The 19,509-nt window shown below is 39.2% G+C and overlaps 1 protein-coding gene across 1 annotated transcript; it reads left to right on the top strand.

The window, feature by feature from the left end:
• The first annotated feature begins 2,926 nt into the window (after positions 1-2,926).
• LOC139716726 (alpha-amylase A-like) lies at positions 2,927-13,215 on the top strand. The gene is made up of 6 exons (XM_071628256.1): positions 2,927-2,996; positions 6,002-6,176; positions 7,491-7,714; positions 9,120-9,218; positions 11,026-11,230; positions 12,218-13,215. Exons 2-6 carry the CDS (start codon positions 6,031-6,033, stop codon positions 13,050-13,052), a joined length of 1,509 nt encoding a protein of 502 aa, XP_071484357.1. The 5' UTR covers positions 2,927-2,996; positions 6,002-6,030; the 3' UTR covers positions 13,053-13,215.
• Positions 13,216-19,509: the final 6,294 nt, after the last annotated feature.

Below are 19,509 nucleotides of genomic sequence, written 5' to 3'. Positions count from 1 at the left end.
TCTATACATAGAAGGCCGAAAGTGCTGGTATAAAAGTCTTAACTCAATATTACATAGGGGCCCATAGTTAAATATTTTAGTGTCATTGTATTTGCTTGTTGGAATGTGATAAATAAAATGGAAAATGTGATCCATTCTAAGCAATAACTATGCATGCTTTTGATATCAGTCTCAGAAATATTGCTAAACTTACAGGCTGTAATAGTTTACAACTTGAGATAAAAGAAAATGCACCAAAATCAGTTGCTTTGACATGAGGTCGTCATTAACAGGCATTAAAGTCTTATGCTTTTTATGAACGCTATACATACGATAGGAAAAAGAGACGGGAAACATTATAGTACACTGCAAAAAGTCCGGTGTTAAATAGTGAACACCGAGCTGGTGTTAAATTTTCGGTGTTCATTTATGGTGTTAAATTAACACCTCCGGGTGTCATTTCCAAAATGTAAACTGTTTTTTGAAGAGTTTCTTAGTAACTGCACTTCTTGTTGATTTTTAATTTAAACAAGACGATCAAGAATTTTACATTAAAATACTAAATTTTTGAAAAAAATGTGAAAATAAATTTACACCAAAGTAACACCAGCTGGTGTGGTCTCTTATTGAAGCCGGACGGGTGTTAAACCATTGATATTAACACCAACAAATATCAAATCAACACCATGTGGTGTCATTTTTGAATTAACACCAGTACAGTGTCAAAATAACACCAGGTACAGTGTCAAATTAACACCACGAAGTGTCAGGTGAACACTTTTCAACACCATCACAGTGCATTTTTAACACCTGTGGGTGTGGTCCTTTATTGAAGTTTGATCGGTGTTAGATTTAACACCCGTGGTGTTAAATCTAACACCGATGTTTTTACAGTGTATCTTCTTGAGTACCGTGCAACCATTTCAGACAAACATTCCATCGGCAGCCATACCTTGTGATCGACAAAGGTTTTCATAGAGGGATATACGCCTCTTTCTAAACTCTACTTTACATCAAAACGATCTGCATTTACCCGCTTGTGGTCACAGAAAGGTGTCATTTTTAAAAACTGGACGATTCGTCGTTTTTCCCATGGCAAAATCCGACTCAACTATAAAGTACTGAGAAACCTGCACCTCTTCTAATTCTCAACTCAGTTTTTTTTTTAATGAATACTATTACTCTTTGTCGCTGATGGTGCTAATTAACATTACATGCTTAGAGCCGTGTCCCTAATCATAAATTACTGGATGCTGGTTTGTATGTTCATGTCTATCGAGGCATACAGTATCAGAAGGGGGAGAGGACTTTAGTAAGCCTAGCAGTAGTTGATTTATGCACTGACGATGTCATAGCAATGCAACTTGACTCATTTCATAACTCACTGAATCATCTTTTCTTAATATTTTAGAAGTCCCCCAAGCCCCAACCCTCCCCATCGTTATGGTCCAATTAAGATGCAGTGTGTAAAACTATTTAGGTCTCTGTACCAATGCGATTTGAAAACACTAACTGAAGTCGGCCATAAGTGGGGGCTTCCAAAATAAGAAGAAAAGATGATCATGATGATTTACTGTTTGAGGCAATGAATCAGGTTGCATTGCTTTTACATGTCAGTGAATGAATCAACTATTGTCAGGCATACTGAAGCCCCCCCCCCCCCCCCCATTTATGGCAGAAATTGTCAAAATAACACCAAAAGTGGACAGTTCTATACACTGCTCTGCTTCAAACATTACCGTGTTCATAAGCAGGGACTATAGGTGAGCCTCCCTAGTTTGGTGGTGGTGCGTTGAAAATTCTGGGGGCGTTTCATCAACGAGTTCGTCGGAGGTTTTCACCGACGACTTTGCTATCAGCCAATCAGACGCAAGGATTTCAGTAGCTTTTAACAGTTGTCAGTGTAAATCACTGACAAAAAGTTTCATGAAACGGTCCCCTGATGAAGAAGAATGGGTCGTCACAAAAACAGGAGAAAACAGAATGGTAATCGTTATGACGTTCCCTTGTGGGAAGTCTCTTTCTCTCCTTTTAAGGATCGTTTGCCTGTTCAGACATATTCTTGAAAAATGTTACCGCAGTGTCTCCAACGAGGGCTGCATACAAATCAAGCAAAGCTTATAAGCTGTAGCCCTATTATTCATCGCATCGCTGATATGTTTTGTTGTACACTGTAAAGACAATTAAGAAACTGTATTGCTGTACATTGTAAAGGCAATGAAAACGCTTGCTTTGTTAACAACTAATGTTTATAATAATGGAGCCAACAATATATACATGTGTATACCTGCATGTGCAATGATAACGCAGGAACCAATAAATCAAATAAAATCAAATAAAATCAAGTGTATGATGACCTCACTGTGATTACTGTTAAAGAAATTGAAAATAAATAATGAATGTAGGGCCTATTTCATTTTATTGAGACATTGAGGCTTTAATATTCGTCGCTTCGTTATGCTTGCTATTTCAGATGAGTATAAAAAGTGGCTGACGTATATGTTTTCAGAAATTGACATTCAAAGTCAGTTAGTACACAGATAAGGAATGGCACATGCATTGTATGACTCTCACGATTTGACTGTAGCTCCATGATTCGACTGACTGGTCGCACGTAGATGTTGAGTTACGAGCAAACAAACTTCAGAACTATCAGTTACCATATATGGCAAAGTTCTGAAAAGTTAGTCAGCCTCTCGAAAACTTTGTATCTAGGAGAACCCTGGTAAAAACCTTTGCTCCGGTTTCGACCCATTATTCAGCAGATTCTAAGAGGAGCTATTGACATCAGACATTGCCACGTGATATGATAGCAAATTCAAATTCATACCTCGCGTGACGGGTAACATGTGGCCATTTTCCCTCCGGCTATATCATCGACCTTCGTACCATCTAGGTGTGTCTCCCCCGTTGGCCAAGAGGATAAATTGAAGCCGGTTGCAAGGTTGGAACGTAGTGCCGATCTGAGAGCCCCAAGTTGTCATCTCGACTTCGCTTTGCAGAGAACACTTGCATCGGTGAGTATAAACCACTTCGAACTTTTCATAACAAAAAAAAAATAATAATAATAACCCGAGGCCACACCCATAGTTTGAAATAAGTCTATGTGGAGTAGATAGGTATACGTATTTAATACCATGGGTTAACTCCTTATTTACGTCCTCCCTTCCTCGGCCCAACCCATCGAACCCAAGATATTACATTTTTGTTGGCTGTTTGTTTTAAGATCTTACTACTTTATGGAGCGGTTTCAAGCGGTAGGTTGAAAAGTGTTTGTTTGTTTGTTGTGTTTTTCTCTTTTTGCTTTGTTTTTGTTTTTGTTTCTGTTTTTTTTTTTTTGGGGGGGGGGAGCCCTTTGTCACTTTAAACTTGATTACATTTTGTCGTTTAAATCATCGTATTTTTGTTGCAGAATTTTTCAAAAACCTTCGTATAGTGGCAAAAATTTATAGCCATTCTTAAATTGGCAAAACAAATGTAGAACGACTAAAAGTGCTCATACCTTTGTCTGACTTAATAAGTTTTCACCAGTCCCCATTTAATCTTTCTCCAATAAAAAACAGTGAAAATATACAGAGGTAAAAAAAATAAATAAATAAGGTAATCCAAACTTTGGAGGGCCTACTATTTTTCATGATTTTTTATAATTGCCAGCTATGGAGAGTGCAATATTGGTTTATAAGGAAAAAGGGAAAACTCTTCCCCTTGACATTGATACCTAATTTATGTTTGAAAAACGTCATGCATGATTGAGCACATGAAACTTTAAAGACAAGAATGACAAAATTGCAACTTTTTTCCAAGTTTGCGTGTTATTTTGAAGGAACAATGCATGTCTTACTGCATGGATGAGATCTGTCAATGAAAAGTAGTCAAATCATCAGGCCAGCTCACACGACTGCAGGTTTCGTGAGTTTTCTTCTTAACCTTTTCATGGTTTCATAGCCTTCAACATGGCAAACGTTGTTTTGATAACTTGGTCCCTTCCCATGAAGGATCAACCATTGTCCATTTTTTTTTTTTCTCTCTCTCTTCATATTCAAGACATGGTTTTGTCGCTGCCAGCTATGTGTTTGAATATGAACAGAGAATATGGACAGTGTGGGGCTCTCGCCTCTGTGGGAGTGACAAAAGTTTAATGGGACAGGTGGGCCCATGTTTAAAAGGTTATGAAACCATAAAAATGTTAGGATAAAACCCGAAAACATAAAAACCCTAAAACGCAAAACCTGCCTTCGTACAGGGCTGGTCTATTTGGGCCACTTTCGTTGACAGATCTTATCCATGCGGTGAGACATTCATTTTTTCCTTCACAATAACACACAAACTTGAAAAAAATGCAATTTTGTCATTAACTTTTTTTCTCTGTTCATATTCAACACATGGCTCGCAGCGACACGCCATGTCTTGAAATATGAAGAGGAAAAAAAATAATGGAAGAGTTCCCTAGCTTTTCCTCATAATCAACATCGCGCTCTCAATAGCTTATAATTGTGAAATCGTATAGCCCTCCAAAGTTGGATTACCTTTTTTTTTTCTTTGATACGCAATGTACAGTGGGGCTGTTAATCATGAAAAATGATTGATGATGAATTTTTGCGGCAAAAAAATCCTCAGGATTCGATGAATTCATGTTTTCGCAGACATAAACTAGTGTTAAACTGGTGAGTACAATAGAGACATAGAATAGGAAATGCATTAAGTTTTTTTTACTCTATTAAAGTATGGCGATTCTGTTTTTGCAATGTGAAAATTGTAAAATCAAATAAAAAATGTAAAATTGCAAATAGGCCTACTTCAATTTCTTGGACAAAAGCGTTTCATTTTCGTGACATATCAATTTTCGAAACGACTGCAATCGCAATTAACTTGAAAGTGATTTTTAAAAATGTTTTATGACTATTCATGGCAGTAAGCCCGCCCTCCACTATCACTGCGAGGAAAACTATATCCCTATATCGACGAAAAAGCTCATTATTATGAGCCTTTTGGTACGCATGATTGTCATATGGTACACAGAGAAACACTCAAGATCCTGCAGCGCCGGCTATTCAAAAATGTGTATATTTATTCTGTCATAATGGACATGTTTTTAACTGTTTATGCCGTTTTGCTGACAGCACGAGACATTGGTTTCTCGATAGGGCTGTCTATCTTCAATAAACAAATAGACCCTGTAATGTCGGGCATCACTATTCTTGTGTCTACATCGCATTAAGGGTGGGGGCGCTGTGGCATAGTGGATAAGACTCCCCGTCTCCCCAATCGGAGGGACCCGAGTTCGATTCCCGCCCAGTATACTTAAGTCCTTGGACGAGGTGTTTTTACCCACTTTGTCCCTCTCGACCCAGGTGTATAAATGGGTATCTGGCAACGCTGGGATAACGATAATGGCAGGACCCTCTGGTAGAGCAGTGGCAACGCTGAAGAGGCTACCCTGGATAAACAAGACCTTATTATTATTATTATTATTATTATTATCATGATTATTATTGTTGTTGTTATTATTATTATTATTATCATCATTATTATTTTGTTGTTATTATTATTACTACTACTATTAAACGAAAAGAATTGCGAAATTGCAGTTTAAAAATGGAGGAAAACAGCCTTAAAAATTACCATTCATCGACATAAAGTGCTTTAGTAATTGTCATGATGTCAATCATTTTCAATACTCGACTCAAGAATTAATTAATTTGAATGAATATACGCAATGCCCACTGCTATAACGGATTAGAACCAGCACTAACTGTCGAGCGGAAGCTCGGTAGCCTAGTGGATACGACGCCTGTCTAGTAATCAGGGGGTTATTGGTTCGAGTCCAACTCGAGTAGGGTATCCGGACCTTACTGATCACAAAAGAACTGCACAGGATACGGGGGAATTAGTGGGTGCAGGGCGGGGTGCAGGGTTGTAGCTCCATGGTGGGTGCCTGTTACTCTTGATTAATGAATGATGTGGATCCCCTCGTAGTCGAACAGTAGTTATTTTGAATCAATGTATCCTTTATCAAACACAGGATATCGTTATCAAAGCGATACTGACGTCATGCTGAAATTCTTGATTCTGATCCTCGCCGTCGCGTACGCGCACGAAGAGGCCGACGTCGGGGAACCAAACTTCCTTGACGGACGCACGGTCATCGTGCACCTTTTTGAGTGGAGATGGACGGACATCGCTGATGAATGCGAGAAGTAAGATACAAATTGTACATTCTATGAAAAGTGTCAAGCGGTCATAAGTATGATGAGTTAATAAACTATGTAAACATAGTCTAAAAGTTGCTCATCAAAGTCTCTTGATATGTGCGCACTATTTCAATGCAATGCAAAATGAAAACCAAGATCGCATTCAGTTGGGAAATATATGCGGTCTATTTGTTAGTGTGCTTTCTAATTATCTTCATGTTACTTTATTTCGATCAATAAGACACTCTACTCTGTGGTCACGTTGATATAAAAGAAGAAGACTGAAATGAACTGAACGGTTTAAGTTTCTTTCATAATGATAATAATACATAAAATAGAAAACGGTCAACTTTGTGACACTTAAATTAATGTGTACCCTGTCTTCGTACTTTTCCTTCAACCATGTATAATGAGGAGAGGTGCGGTGCCACAGACTTTGGACAGTGTGCAGTGTATGGCGGATCCAGAGGGGGGCGTAACCGGCGCACGCCCCCCCCCCTTATGTTTCGTGAAAAACAAAAGAAATAAAAAGAAAAAAATGAAATGAGTCTAGGAAGTGCCTCCAGAAAATATTAGTCACGCCCCCCCCCCCCTTTACAGAATTCCTGGATCCGCCCCATGGTGTGTACAACATTTAGGGATTTCTTTGTCAATCGGCACGAGATGGTCACAAACCGTTAACCTCATTGACGTGTGTTCATTGTGTGAACACTGGTATGACGTTTATGTGTATATATGATTATTCATCAACTCTACCCCTGTTATAGATAATGACTATATTGTATAATATATATTTTAGATGTCTGTATAGGATGCATGAAAACGTCCTTAATCTTGCACTTTACAAGAGAGGAGGGCATGTTAAAGAAGAAATCTACTCCAAAATTTGATCATTTTCACAAGAGTAAAAAAAAATCCCTGCAGAAAAGTGCAAAATTGATAACAAATTGACAATAAGGAGGTAATGATATTCTGAAAGTTCATTTCTCCCCTAAAACACGTCTTGAACAGTCTTTATAAATATTCAAATCAGTAAGTTTATAATATCATCCTCTCACAGTTTATTTGTCACTTCATATGACAGCAATGACAAAAATCTCATATTTCAGACGTATAGCTAAACATAAAACTTGCCCTAAAACCTTCCAAAATGAGAAAGAACGAATGTTACATCTGATAATACCCCCACCCACACATAGTGTGTAGGGGGTATATGGGAATACTCTGAGGTCGGGTGGCCGGTCGGTCGGTCGTTCGGTCGGTCAGGCGGGCGGGCGGTCGGTTGCAAATGCAAATTAAATCAAATCAACAATTTTGCAGCTTCCTCGGTCCCTACGGCTACGCGGGCGTCCAGGTGTCTCCCCCGATGAGACATAGGGAATATGCCGATTATGGCTACCCCTGGTGGCAGCGTTACCAGCCCGTGGACTATACACTGGAGAGTAGGAGTGGGACTGAGCTGGAGTTTCAAGAAATGGTCTCACGTTGCAACGCAGCGGGGGTCCGTGTCTACGTAGACGCCGTTATCAACCACATGGCAGCCGGTGAGTTTGGCAGTTCAATATTGAATTGAATTGAATTCGAATTGATCTATTTCTCATATTCACGATAAAACGTTGAAGTAGGCCTACATCAGTGGACAAAACCATCATCAAAATTACCAGATTTTAATTCAAAACATATAGAAACTTAAAGCTACGGAAATAAATGCAAGTATATCAGAGAAAGTTATCTCCATACTGACATCTTTATCCTTTTTGATATGAACATATTGAGATCAATTATTTTTGTAATATCTATCTATCTATCTATCTATCTATCTATCTATCTATCTATCTACCTATCTATCTATCCATCCATCTATCTGTCCAACTACCTATCTTTCTATTATACATCTATCTACCTATTAACAAAGATTAGCATACAAATTTATTGAATATTTCAAGTTTATATGTATTGGCATTGGTCCCACTTTGCATGATGTGAAAATGTCACATCAATATATGTTTCCTTTTATCTTTCACACAGTCTTTTTTCCTAGTTTTCCCTCTACTCAAGTGAATTTATTAAAAAACAAAGGAAGAAGAAACTCTCCTTTGCATCAGACTATCCTGAAGTTGTAACGATTTGAAGACGTTCAAAGAAAAGAGTTATTCTTGCTGATCTAAACAAACAAACAAACAAAATTAATGTGATCACGGTGCATTACAAAACAAACAAAGAGTCGCACACCTTGATTTTACGTGAGAACTCAAGAAAGGTGAAATGGGTCAACTAGTCAATTTTTAGTCTTCCATATTTTCTGAAAGAGCTATTCTTCTTCTACTGTATTCTCGAGTTTGGGATCATAAATTTAATGGGAAAGTGGGTTTTCACTAATATTTGTGTAACCTTTTTTTTTTATAGAGTAGTGTGATCAGTGATCAGATTTTTCTTACAGGCCCCTTTTCATTTCTTGAAAATTGTATGCACACTCTTCACTCTGAAGTCTAATAACTTTTGAAAGGATACTGCTACTGCTGTGAAAGCTGGCATTCAGCTTAATCTGATAATCACTTCATTGTTGTTGCTACAGTGGTTATAAAATCATGTTTTTTTGTCCCATTCATGGCAGAAGTAGCACGGCTTTGTAAAGATTAAGAGCTTGAATAGAAGCTGTACTTCAGAGCCTCTTTTCTCAGTTCATATACTTTTCCAGAGTGTGGCTTTCTTTCCAATATTTATATAGGTTAGAAGAATCCATTTGAATTGAGTTATACATCATTTTAAAGCTTAGAGTCTGCTCTTTCAGAATCTGCCGGTAACTAAAAATCAATGTCTGGCGACTTTTGTTGGTTTTGTGGTGCAGGGTCACAAATTGACAATCTTTCTGTGCATGAATACTTGATAGTAACATTTTCTCAAAAAATTGGATTCTAAACTATTTTCATTTTTCTTCAATATATGCAGCTATTCCTGGCCAAGAAGCTGATATGTACAATTTCGACGGTGTCCCATACGACCAGTCCGCCTTCAACGTCCCCAACGGACGCTGCACGACCGCGTCCGGTAGGCCACATACTTTTCAATTCGACAGGATATCACGAAGAATAAAGGATCTCAACTTCATAGATAACAAGTAAACAAGTCGAGATCCCAATTAAGTTGGTCAGGACTCGTTTCATTATGGTCGTAAAATTGATCTTATGATTGATGCGAAAAAAAAAGAAGTTACGCTCGATCTACTATCAAGCATGATTGTGCTGTAAATCGAGAGTGCATCTTTACGAAACAGACTAACCGATCAGTACTGACAAGGTGACTGATCTTTGTAAATACGCTCAATTCACTGAGTTATGCTTGATACAAGAAAACTGATGGTAAGATCAATCGTAACCTTTTACGAAGAATGACCCTCAGATCGCAATCCCTCTTGACTTGGAAGTCGCAGCTTTCTTCTCTTTGCCGTGAGAATGAAATATTCATTCACCTTTATGGAGGTCACGATTACCGTATTATGACGTGTATGACTGTGTTGTTGTTGTTGTTGTTGTCATTGTTGTTTTTGTTTGTTGTTGTTTGTACATGTTTGTTGTTGTTTTTTTAAGGATATATAGCACACATGGGCCCTAGTTCACGAAGGTGGAACAATCTTGCCCATGCCCAAACCATGGACAAAGACCATGGGGCGCCAAGTGTCGCACGGAATAGGTCCTATTTCGTTACGAAATCAGTCATTTCGTCGACGAAACGACCGTTTCGTTACAAATTAATGGTATTCATTTCGTCGACGAAATAATTCCACGCGACACTTGGCGTCCCATGGTTTTTGGCCATGGTTTAAACCATGGACAAGATTGTACCACCATCATGAATTCGTGCCTTATTGTTCAAACTGTTCTCTCTTAATTGAGAGCGATGTGGCACAGTGGATAAAGACTCCCGATTTCCAAACGTTCAATCCAAAAGTTCAATTCCCGCCCAGTGCTTACATCCTCACAGTTGAACAAAATGTTTTTATCCATAATGTCCCTTTCGATCCGGGTGTATTAATGGGTACCTGGTAAAGGCCCCCTACTAGAACAGTGGCAATACTGAAGGGGCTAATCTGCATGGATAAAGAAGATATTATTAATGTTATTATTATTATCATTATTATTATCATTATTATTATTATTATTATTATTATTATCATCATCATCATTATTACTATCATCATTTCCATGATTATTTCAGATCAAAAGAACGGAGTAGAGTGTTTATAGAGCACGGTGGTAGAGTGGATAAGGCTCTCGGTTTTTAGACAGAATGTCTTGGGTTCATTTAAGATGCATTCATCGTAGGACAATTAAACTCACGCATAGTCCCTCTCTTCACCATGAAAAATAAAGCGGGTAGCCAGGTAACAAAAAACAAACTAACAAACAAACAAACGCAGTGATCTTTAGAGAGAACAGTTTGATCACTGTGGTGTCCTAGAAAAAGAAATAAAACATATACAAATAAAAAGAACAACAAAACAACACAGTCATGCTGTAATCGTTATTGTTGCAATTGCTGTATGTTTTTTCTCTCTTTTGAGGATGTCGTATCTTTAAGCTACATGCTTATTTGACGACAGTCTTCTGCATTCACACTTTCAAGACAGGTCATGTGCCATAATTCAGTCAGACCATTTTTGTATCACTATTATATCCCGAGTAGTTCCCAATCCTCGTGTTTTCGTTATCTTTTCTTCAATCTGTACACGTAAATTTCAATGATGTTAGGATGTACAGACTGTTTGCTTATTGTGTTGAAAAAAAAAGAAGAAATGACTGTAAATTAGATTATTAAGTTTTTCCAACTAAATACATGTGCTCCCGACCGGATGCAGGCAACATCGAGAGTTATCAGGACGCTGACCAAGTGCGCTACTGCAACCTGTTGGGCCTGCCCGATTTGGATTACCGCACAGAGATTGTGGAGGAGAGTGTGGAGGGGTACCTTAACAAACTCCTAAGCTACGGGGTGGCTGGGTTCCGCATCGATGCGGCCAAACATATGGATGTGGAAGAGATTGAACATCTCGCCGGCCACCAGTACGTATAAATAATGTCCTGCTATACACATAGCTGGTACAACAGTCTATTAGTGTATGCTGCCACTACTTCCACCCCACTCTTATCGATTGTCACTGCAGACCTCTACTCTCTAAAAATATCGAGTGAAAATATTCACTCTTGAAGGAGTGAATACAAAATGAGTGGATTTCGAGTAAAATTGAAGTGAATTTTGAGTGATTATGTTCATTTTCACTCATTTTTAAGTGACCTCAGGGATTACTCGAAGATTTTGAAATTGGAGTGATCCCTGAGGTCATTTTAAAATGAGTGAATACGAACATTTTCACTCAAAATTCACTCCAATTTCACTCTTAATTCACTCTTTTTTTTTGTATTCACTCCTTCAAGAGTGAATAATTTTCACTCGATCTTTTTTTTTAGAGAGATATGGAGTAGACCTACTATACCCTCGACAGTTCTAGGATCACATCACTATGGTCATTCTGCCCTTCTAAAGTAGGCCTAAATCTTCCTAAAGATTTATTGAGAGCCCTCGAGGAGAGATAAGTTCTTCTAAAGTGTTCTTTAAGATCTCTCTCCTTACGCGTTCTCTTCCAGCACCTGATCTTTACAGAGTACCAATCTTGTCTGACATAAAGGCATGCATAACCTTTCATATGATTATATTCTTGTCTGTGGCATATTCATTGCTTCAATAGCTCAAGAAGCCAGACCTTCGCCTATACAAGCGTTAACCAAATCTAAAAATTCTCGATCACACTACACAAAGCGAATAAAAAAGGAACAAATCTATAACGTTCGTTTTTCAGCAATTCTCCTGGCCCATTATCGTTTCCATTATAAGAATGGGTCCCCTTCTATTGCACCAGCAGTTTTGCTCGATGTTTGTATAAAGAGTAGTCCGCGTGTTCTTCTGCGGACGCGCATTTCCTTGATGAATGGGATAGACCCATACTTCTATGTAGGCTTACAAGGTATTTTTGTTATTCCATTGTATTATAGCCTCAACGACTGCTCTTTTGGAGGCCGTCCATACTTCTACCAGGAGGTGATAGATATGGGTGGTGAACCAATCATGTCCAGTGATTACATCCACAGTGGTGACGTCACAGAATTCAAGTACTGCGAGATCATCGCACAGCTTGGACGTGGTGAGCAGTCGCTCGCGGAGTTCGAGAACTTCCCGGATGCAACCTTGGGGCTGCTTCCGTCTGACCACGCATTCGTGTTTGTCGATAACCATGACAACCAGCGTGGACACGGTGCGGGCGGCGAGATACTTAACTTCCAGTCCCCGGACGCATACACAAAAGCAACAGCCCTCACCCTTGCCTGGAACTATGGCACCAAGCGCGTCATGAGCTCATACGCCTTTGCAGACACCGATCAAGGCCCGCCATCCGACGGCAACGGCAATACCATCTCACCCACATTCGACTCGACAACTCTGGAGTGCACCGGCGATTGGATCTGCGAACATCGCTGGCGTGCGATCCGAAACATGGCTTGCTTCAGCAACGTAGCCGGTACCGCGGCGGTTGAAAACTGGGCTGACAACGGCAACAACTTCATTTCCTTCTCTCGCGGCGGCAAGGCCTTCTTCGCGATGAGCAACGAGTCGGGCGACGTCTCAGACACTCGCCAGACTGGACTTCCAGCCGGAACCTACTGCGATCTCATCAGCGGCGAATCCACGGCTCTCGGCTGCTCGGGAGACGTCATCACCGTTGCAGCTGATGGCACCGCCCAAATCAGTCTGTCTCCTGGGGCAGGTTCGATGGTGGCCATTACGGCCGTTTCCACGCCTGGTTCATCTAGCACGGGGTGCCAGATGTAATTCAGCACTGCTCATTAAGCCAAGAAATTACAGTATGTAGAATATTACTTTAAAAAGGGAATTGTAAATGATGTCACACAGAGAATAGATAAATCAAATCAAATCAAATGGAATCAAATCAAATAAAATCAAATTAAGCAAATATGAAGAAAATAAAGAGTGTGACATACAAAGAAAAAAATGCGTGTGTTACATTCGTGTACTGCACAACAATTAAGAATCTTCCAGCCAGTCTTCCAAGTATTCATCTCTGCAAGGTGCATGTGATATCATTATTAAAATTTTTTGAGCCCATCAGCCTGATTTATTCCTTAAATCAACATTAAAACGTTCCTTGGAGCTGTAATCTGCACGCCAAACTCTCGGGGCCAAACTAAATGGCAAAGCTCCTCGGATAACGTAGGTCCTACATGAACCAACAGCAGTACGTATACTGCAGCGTCAGCCGTATGGCAAACAGCAATACCATAAAGAAATCTGTATTTATAAAAACGCAGAGCAAAGCAATTGATAACTTGTCAAAATCATACCGTGTAATCACGTTGTAATTCAATAAATGAATTAGAATAGCAAAATAATTTGTGTCATGTTGAATTAAGCTGTGTGATGTAGCCGCTTTCAACCGTCAAATAGTGCACGACAGAATGGGGTAGTATACGGTGTGTTCTATTCAAATTTGACAACAAAGATGCAAGTGTGTATAATTATTTTCTCTTTGAGCTATGAACGTGAGAAATAACAACGGTAATGATTGAAACAGTATGAACTTGGTAATTATCTGCGAAAGAGGGATCCGGAGTGCATGGTTTACCTGTATTAATTAAGAGGCAATAAGGTGAGAAAGACACTGTGTGTGTGTTTGTTTGTTTGTTTGTGTGTGTGTGTGTGTGTGTGTGTATGTGTAAATACATTGTTTTATCCATTATAATGACACAAAAGACAATGCACACAAAACACATGCGGGAGGAAAAGATGAAAGTACATGTATTGTGAATGGTCTGTCTGTCTATCTGTCTTTCTGTCTGAACGGGTGCTGTTCGTTATTCCGAAGGTTCGCTATTCCAAAGGTTCGTTATTCCGAAGGGTCGTTAATCCGAAACACGCAAATTCCCTAGACCTAGAGGTTCGTTAATCCGACAATGAAAAAGGGTTCGTTAATCCGAAAATTTGTGGCGTTATTCCGAAGGTTCGTCACTCCGAAGGTTGATTAATCCGAAAATGAAATTCGGAACGATGAACCTTCGGAATAACGAACCTTCGGAATAACGAGCTGTAACCGTGTGAACACAGTGTTTGCGTGAGGTGATGACCCTACAATCATCAGTGAAGAAACAATACAAACACTTTTGGGGAAATATAGGCATGATTCCCTGAAGGTTGCATTAACGTCCTCATAATAGTTTCGAGAATACACCCATAATATGGATACTTTTATGAAACACAGTATTTCGGGTGCCTTGCGACATCATTCATTAATTTTAACACACGGAGTCTCAGACCTGATGTATACAGATACCAAACCATTATAGCATCTCCGACACTATCAGATTGAATTTATTTATCATAATGATTATGATTTCACACAACGCCTAAGGCTCTTCCAAGGCAGATCCCTGTCTAAGGGTAATTTTTGACGTTATGTACGCTCCACGCGTATACGAAAAACAAAGGTTTACGAAATTTAGAACTAACCCGGTTAAATATGTACAAACTTCTTGTTCTCTTGAACAAGTTGGTGTGTTTTTTCTTTCAAAAATGTCAATATAAGTTTGCGTATAGGCCTACATTCTTCAGTCGACACCATACAAAGGTACACTACAAAGTTTGGGGTCGCAGAGGCCTCACTATAATCACTGATACGACACCCTGATACTGTCTTGATATATAGTGTTTCCGAACTTTAATTCGCAGCTGTGTTTCACGCAGCAAATGCGCTTAAAGAGGAATTCCACGCAGTCCAGTTATAAGTTAGTATACGTTGTATAGGCCTATGATATATCATATAAGTTTCGCTAATTTCTGCAGAATCGTATACAGTTGATATGAATATGGAAATGAATGAGTTGATAATGTCATAACCTCACAATCTTCCATTGATCGTGTACAAAAAACAACACGAAAATTCAATGATTATGTCTGTTATCAAAGTGTGAAATATGATTTTATTCCCGGTTGGATAACTTCAGAACAATGATGTTATTATATAATCAGGATTTGAGACTGCGGCGCAGTTGCGATTGAACGAAAAACTGAAAAAAAAAATCAAAATTAAGATATGCACAAACTTTATGACAAGCTGTAAGGATAGTGACTGTTCAAAAAGTGTTACCTGAAAAATTAGTGAAACTTCAAAGTGTCATAACTCCCCTATTTTTCATTCAATCTAGGTCAAATTTTCGTTGTTGGTGGTAGAAGAAAATTGTACTCTTTCTTTTCAGACAAACTTTCAACTGCACTGGAATTCCGCTAGGACTGAAGTGCTAGGAGAATCTTCATATATATATATATATATATATATATATATATACATACATACATATTCTTGTTCTTGTATGTAATATAGGATGATATACCACAGAGAAAAAGAATGACAGCACAGTTGTGAATTCGTTTGTAAAGATATCAAAAAAGAAGCCGAGAATAACTGTTGTAGAGGCAAATCGGCTTGTCTCTGAGCACTACAGGCATTTGAAAAAAAAAATGAACACCCTTCATTATGACAATGCATGGTATCTTCAATCAAATCAGGGGATGAACGAATGTTTTGAGAAAAAAACGTTAAGTTTGGAATACAGTGTTTATAAGACGGCAAAGGTATATTTCGGCAAGATATCTATGTTAACCCATATAGTGTGTTTCGTGTGCCGATTGGCACAGTAAACCATGCAGCGTCGTACACGCTGGCTTAGAAGTCGTATGCACCGTATAAAAGCGGATAGACTTTTCATTACTTTTCACTCAACTGTTGTTCTCGTTGCACTGCTAGTCTTGTAGATAACTTTAGAAATAGTTATTCAGAGTGACACAATGCAATACTGCAATCGATAATCTAACTATACACAGCCCGGTCGCTGTAAAAACGCGACAGGGCTGTACCAGGATGGTCCACAACAACAAAACGAACACAAAGCGAATATGTCGATCGCGTTGAGTCGTATACTTGACATCATTTTGTCACCTCAAACTCATTAAAGACGATCTTCATTAATTAGAATTCATGTCTATGTTATCGACATTGACATACACAATTCACAACTTACCGAAAACGAAGATTATATGCAGCGTGTGCGAACGGTACTTCGTCTTTCACTGACGGCCATTTTGAATAATCGGGAGTTCACGCGATCGATCGGGTCGCGTCGGAGCTGCATGCACTTTTAAAGGTCACGTGCGTGTATAAGGAGTTGCAGTTTTGTTACTGTTTTGTTGTGTTATTATTATTATATTGTTTTATAGAGTTTTGTGGATTTGTTTACATATAAATATTGTGTTTGTGCACGTGTATGCGTACGTGAGTGTGTGTGCACATGACGAGTGTGTGGATATATGCATGTCCACATGTGACTATGATGTACACATTGTGTACATCATAGTCATATATCATAATGTGTAGGCTACCGATGGCCCGAATTCACGAAGGTGGTACAATCTTTGTCCATGGTTTAAACCATGGACAAAGACCGTAGTTTGTATGGGGCACCAAGTGTCGCATGACCTATTTCGTTACGAAATCAGTCATTTCGTCGACGAAATGTTAATACATGTGTATTTCACAACGAAATAGACCATGCGACACTTGGCGCCCCATACAAAACTACGGTCTTTGTCCATTGTTTAAACCATGGACAAAGATTGTACCACCTTCGTGAATTCGGGCCATTGTGTGTGTAAACTGATGCGCCTATCAATGTATAGGCAGGGCTCGACACTAACGGTGGCCCGGTGGCCCGGGGCCACCAAAAATGAAAGTCGGGCCACCAAATTTCAAAAAAGGGCAAATTTGGTGGCCCGCCTCGGCCACCAAATTTTTTTGAAAAGTATATCAATAAATTCGTAACTTTTTGCGCCGGAAATTAGCAGTTTAATTTGTTTAAAGGATGGATGAAAAGGACTGAATGAGTGCCTGAGAGTGAGTGTTGCAAGTTTGTTGAAGTTTATTTATGAGTAGATATGTCCAACTTCTAATTCTTACTATCATAAAACTTTAATATTTGAATCATAAAAAAAGGACTTTTTATGTTTTTTATTGGTTTTTTTTTTCGGGACACCAAATTTTTCTCTCGGGCCACCAAAAATTTGAAATTTAGGATTTTGGTGGCCCCATCGGGCCACCAAACAAAAAAGTTAGTGTCGAGCCATGGTATAGGGCTTATGTATACAATTTAAGCCATGTAGCATTTTGGAGAAGAGAAAAGAGCAATCTACCAGTAGGACCCTATTATCTTTGTGAACATGACTGTGTCCGCACTCTCTGTGCTTTTGTTATGCATTATAATCCTTTGTGGAGAAAATTTGAAGTTTTCGGTACAAAACTGACTTATAGATTATATTTCAGATCAACCCAATATAAAACATCAATAAAAAATAAAGACAAACCAATAAGGATAAAAAACAACAAAATATTGTAAAGGATAATTGATTGTCATATAACAATAAAAAAAGAGAAAAGGGCTTTGTAAAGTGCTTCGAAACATGTTTTTATGAAGCGCTGTACAAATATTTCATATCATTATTATTATTATTATAAAAGAAAATTGGTATTCGCCTTATCAATATTTATAGCGATAATGAATACCTATCGTTTTACATTTGCTTTAAGCATGGAGCTACTAATAGTAGCTCCATGCTTGAAGTGAGAATTGACTAGAAGATATTTTAACACATTAGGAAGACTATTCCACAAATAAATTAATCAGAACCAAGACGTCGTATGCGTTTACACCATGTTCCCGGCAACCACGGCAGCCACGTTTCGGGCCATCGTGGACAAAACGGGATGGACGTGAAACAACGCAGTGAGACGGGATAGGCAAACTTGACAGGGCGTGATTGCCGTGGATGCCGTGGAAACGTCATATATGACTGAGCACACGAACTTCAAAGACAACAATGACAAATCGCACTTTTTCCAAGTTTGCGTGTTATTTTGAAGGAACAATACATGTCTCACTGCATGGATGAGATCTGTCAATGAAAGTGGTCAAATCATCAGGCCAGCCTGCACGACTGCAGATTCGTAGTTAGGGTTTCTTCTAACATTTTATGGTTCATAATAAGTGGCACCTAACAGGCTGCCCCCATGTCTGCTCTCTCCAAGATCATGTATTCTACCTGTTTCTACTAGAGTCGCTCGAGTAGAATTGCTATCAGTCTCTTTGTTGTGGCACATGGAACTTGCTAGACATTTTTCGACAATTGGTTTCATGTTTCTGTGGACTTATCAGTCATAACAACTTCTGACCTTCTTGGCTTCAGGCTTGCAGTAGCCATATTATACTAGCTGAGTGTCAGCTTTCACTGTGCATGTATATGGACATTATCCAAGTTCACTCATCCTCGTCATGAATGGGACCTGTTCTTTCACTAGTGCTGCAGTGACTTCAGCAACATGGACTTTAGTTTATCCCCCATTCTTCCCACTGTATGGATCTTGGCTCTGCTTCTCTCTGTCAATCAGCTGTACTGTGTAAACCATGTACTGACTGCATCCGTGAAGCAGCTCTCTGTTATAACTGCAAGTTACCACACATCGATGGGAAGCCATATTGTATATGATCGTGACTTTCTTCTGCGTCTCAATCCGGACCCAAGCCGAATATCTTGTTTACTGAATAAGGATGGAGATCATTTCACGTTTGATGTTCAGACACTCCCCTTGTCTTCACTCAAAAAAAGGGGAAGATGGAAGCGGATTAGGAGACATCGAGGCGTAAGGGGTGGGAGACGAAAACAGAGACACGCAGCATCAACAAGCGAAGAAAATATACCTCCTAAAGATATAAATGATATCGGGGTAGATCAGTGAATGCTCAGCCTCTTGCCATTGCAAAATGCGCTGTTCTAAATGCACGTTCAGTTTGCAACAAAGCTGCTCTCATTCAAACATTTCTCCTCGATCATGACATTGATGTTTTAGTAATTACTGAAACCTGGCTGACGGATGGAGATGAAGTCACCCCTCGACAGTTACTCCCAGACCCTGATGGCTACAGCTTCATCTCAGTGCCCAGAAATGGTCGTGGTGGTGGTCTTGGTATTGTAGCTAAAAGTCACATAAGCATCAAGCTGCGACCTCCTCAGAAATGTGAAAGCTTTGAATGTGCCGAGTTCGATCTTAGGGCAGCTAGTCTATAGACCTCCACCCTCTACGCAGAATGGACTCTCCAGGCATCAGTTCTTAACTGATTTCACCCCTTTTCTGGAAGATCTGGTCACTAGGCAGGATAATTTCATCATT

This window comes from Diadema antillarum, unplaced genomic scaffold (assembly GCF_040938485.1).
Source record: "Diadema antillarum isolate AM-2024a unplaced genomic scaffold, OU_Dant_1.0 scf00000069, whole genome shotgun sequence".
NCBI classification, from domain to species: domain Eukaryota; kingdom Metazoa; phylum Echinodermata; class Echinoidea; order Diadematoida; family Diadematidae; genus Diadema; species Diadema antillarum.
Note: the sequence above shows the minus strand (reverse complement) of the source record. Positions and strands in the feature narration are given on the sequence as shown.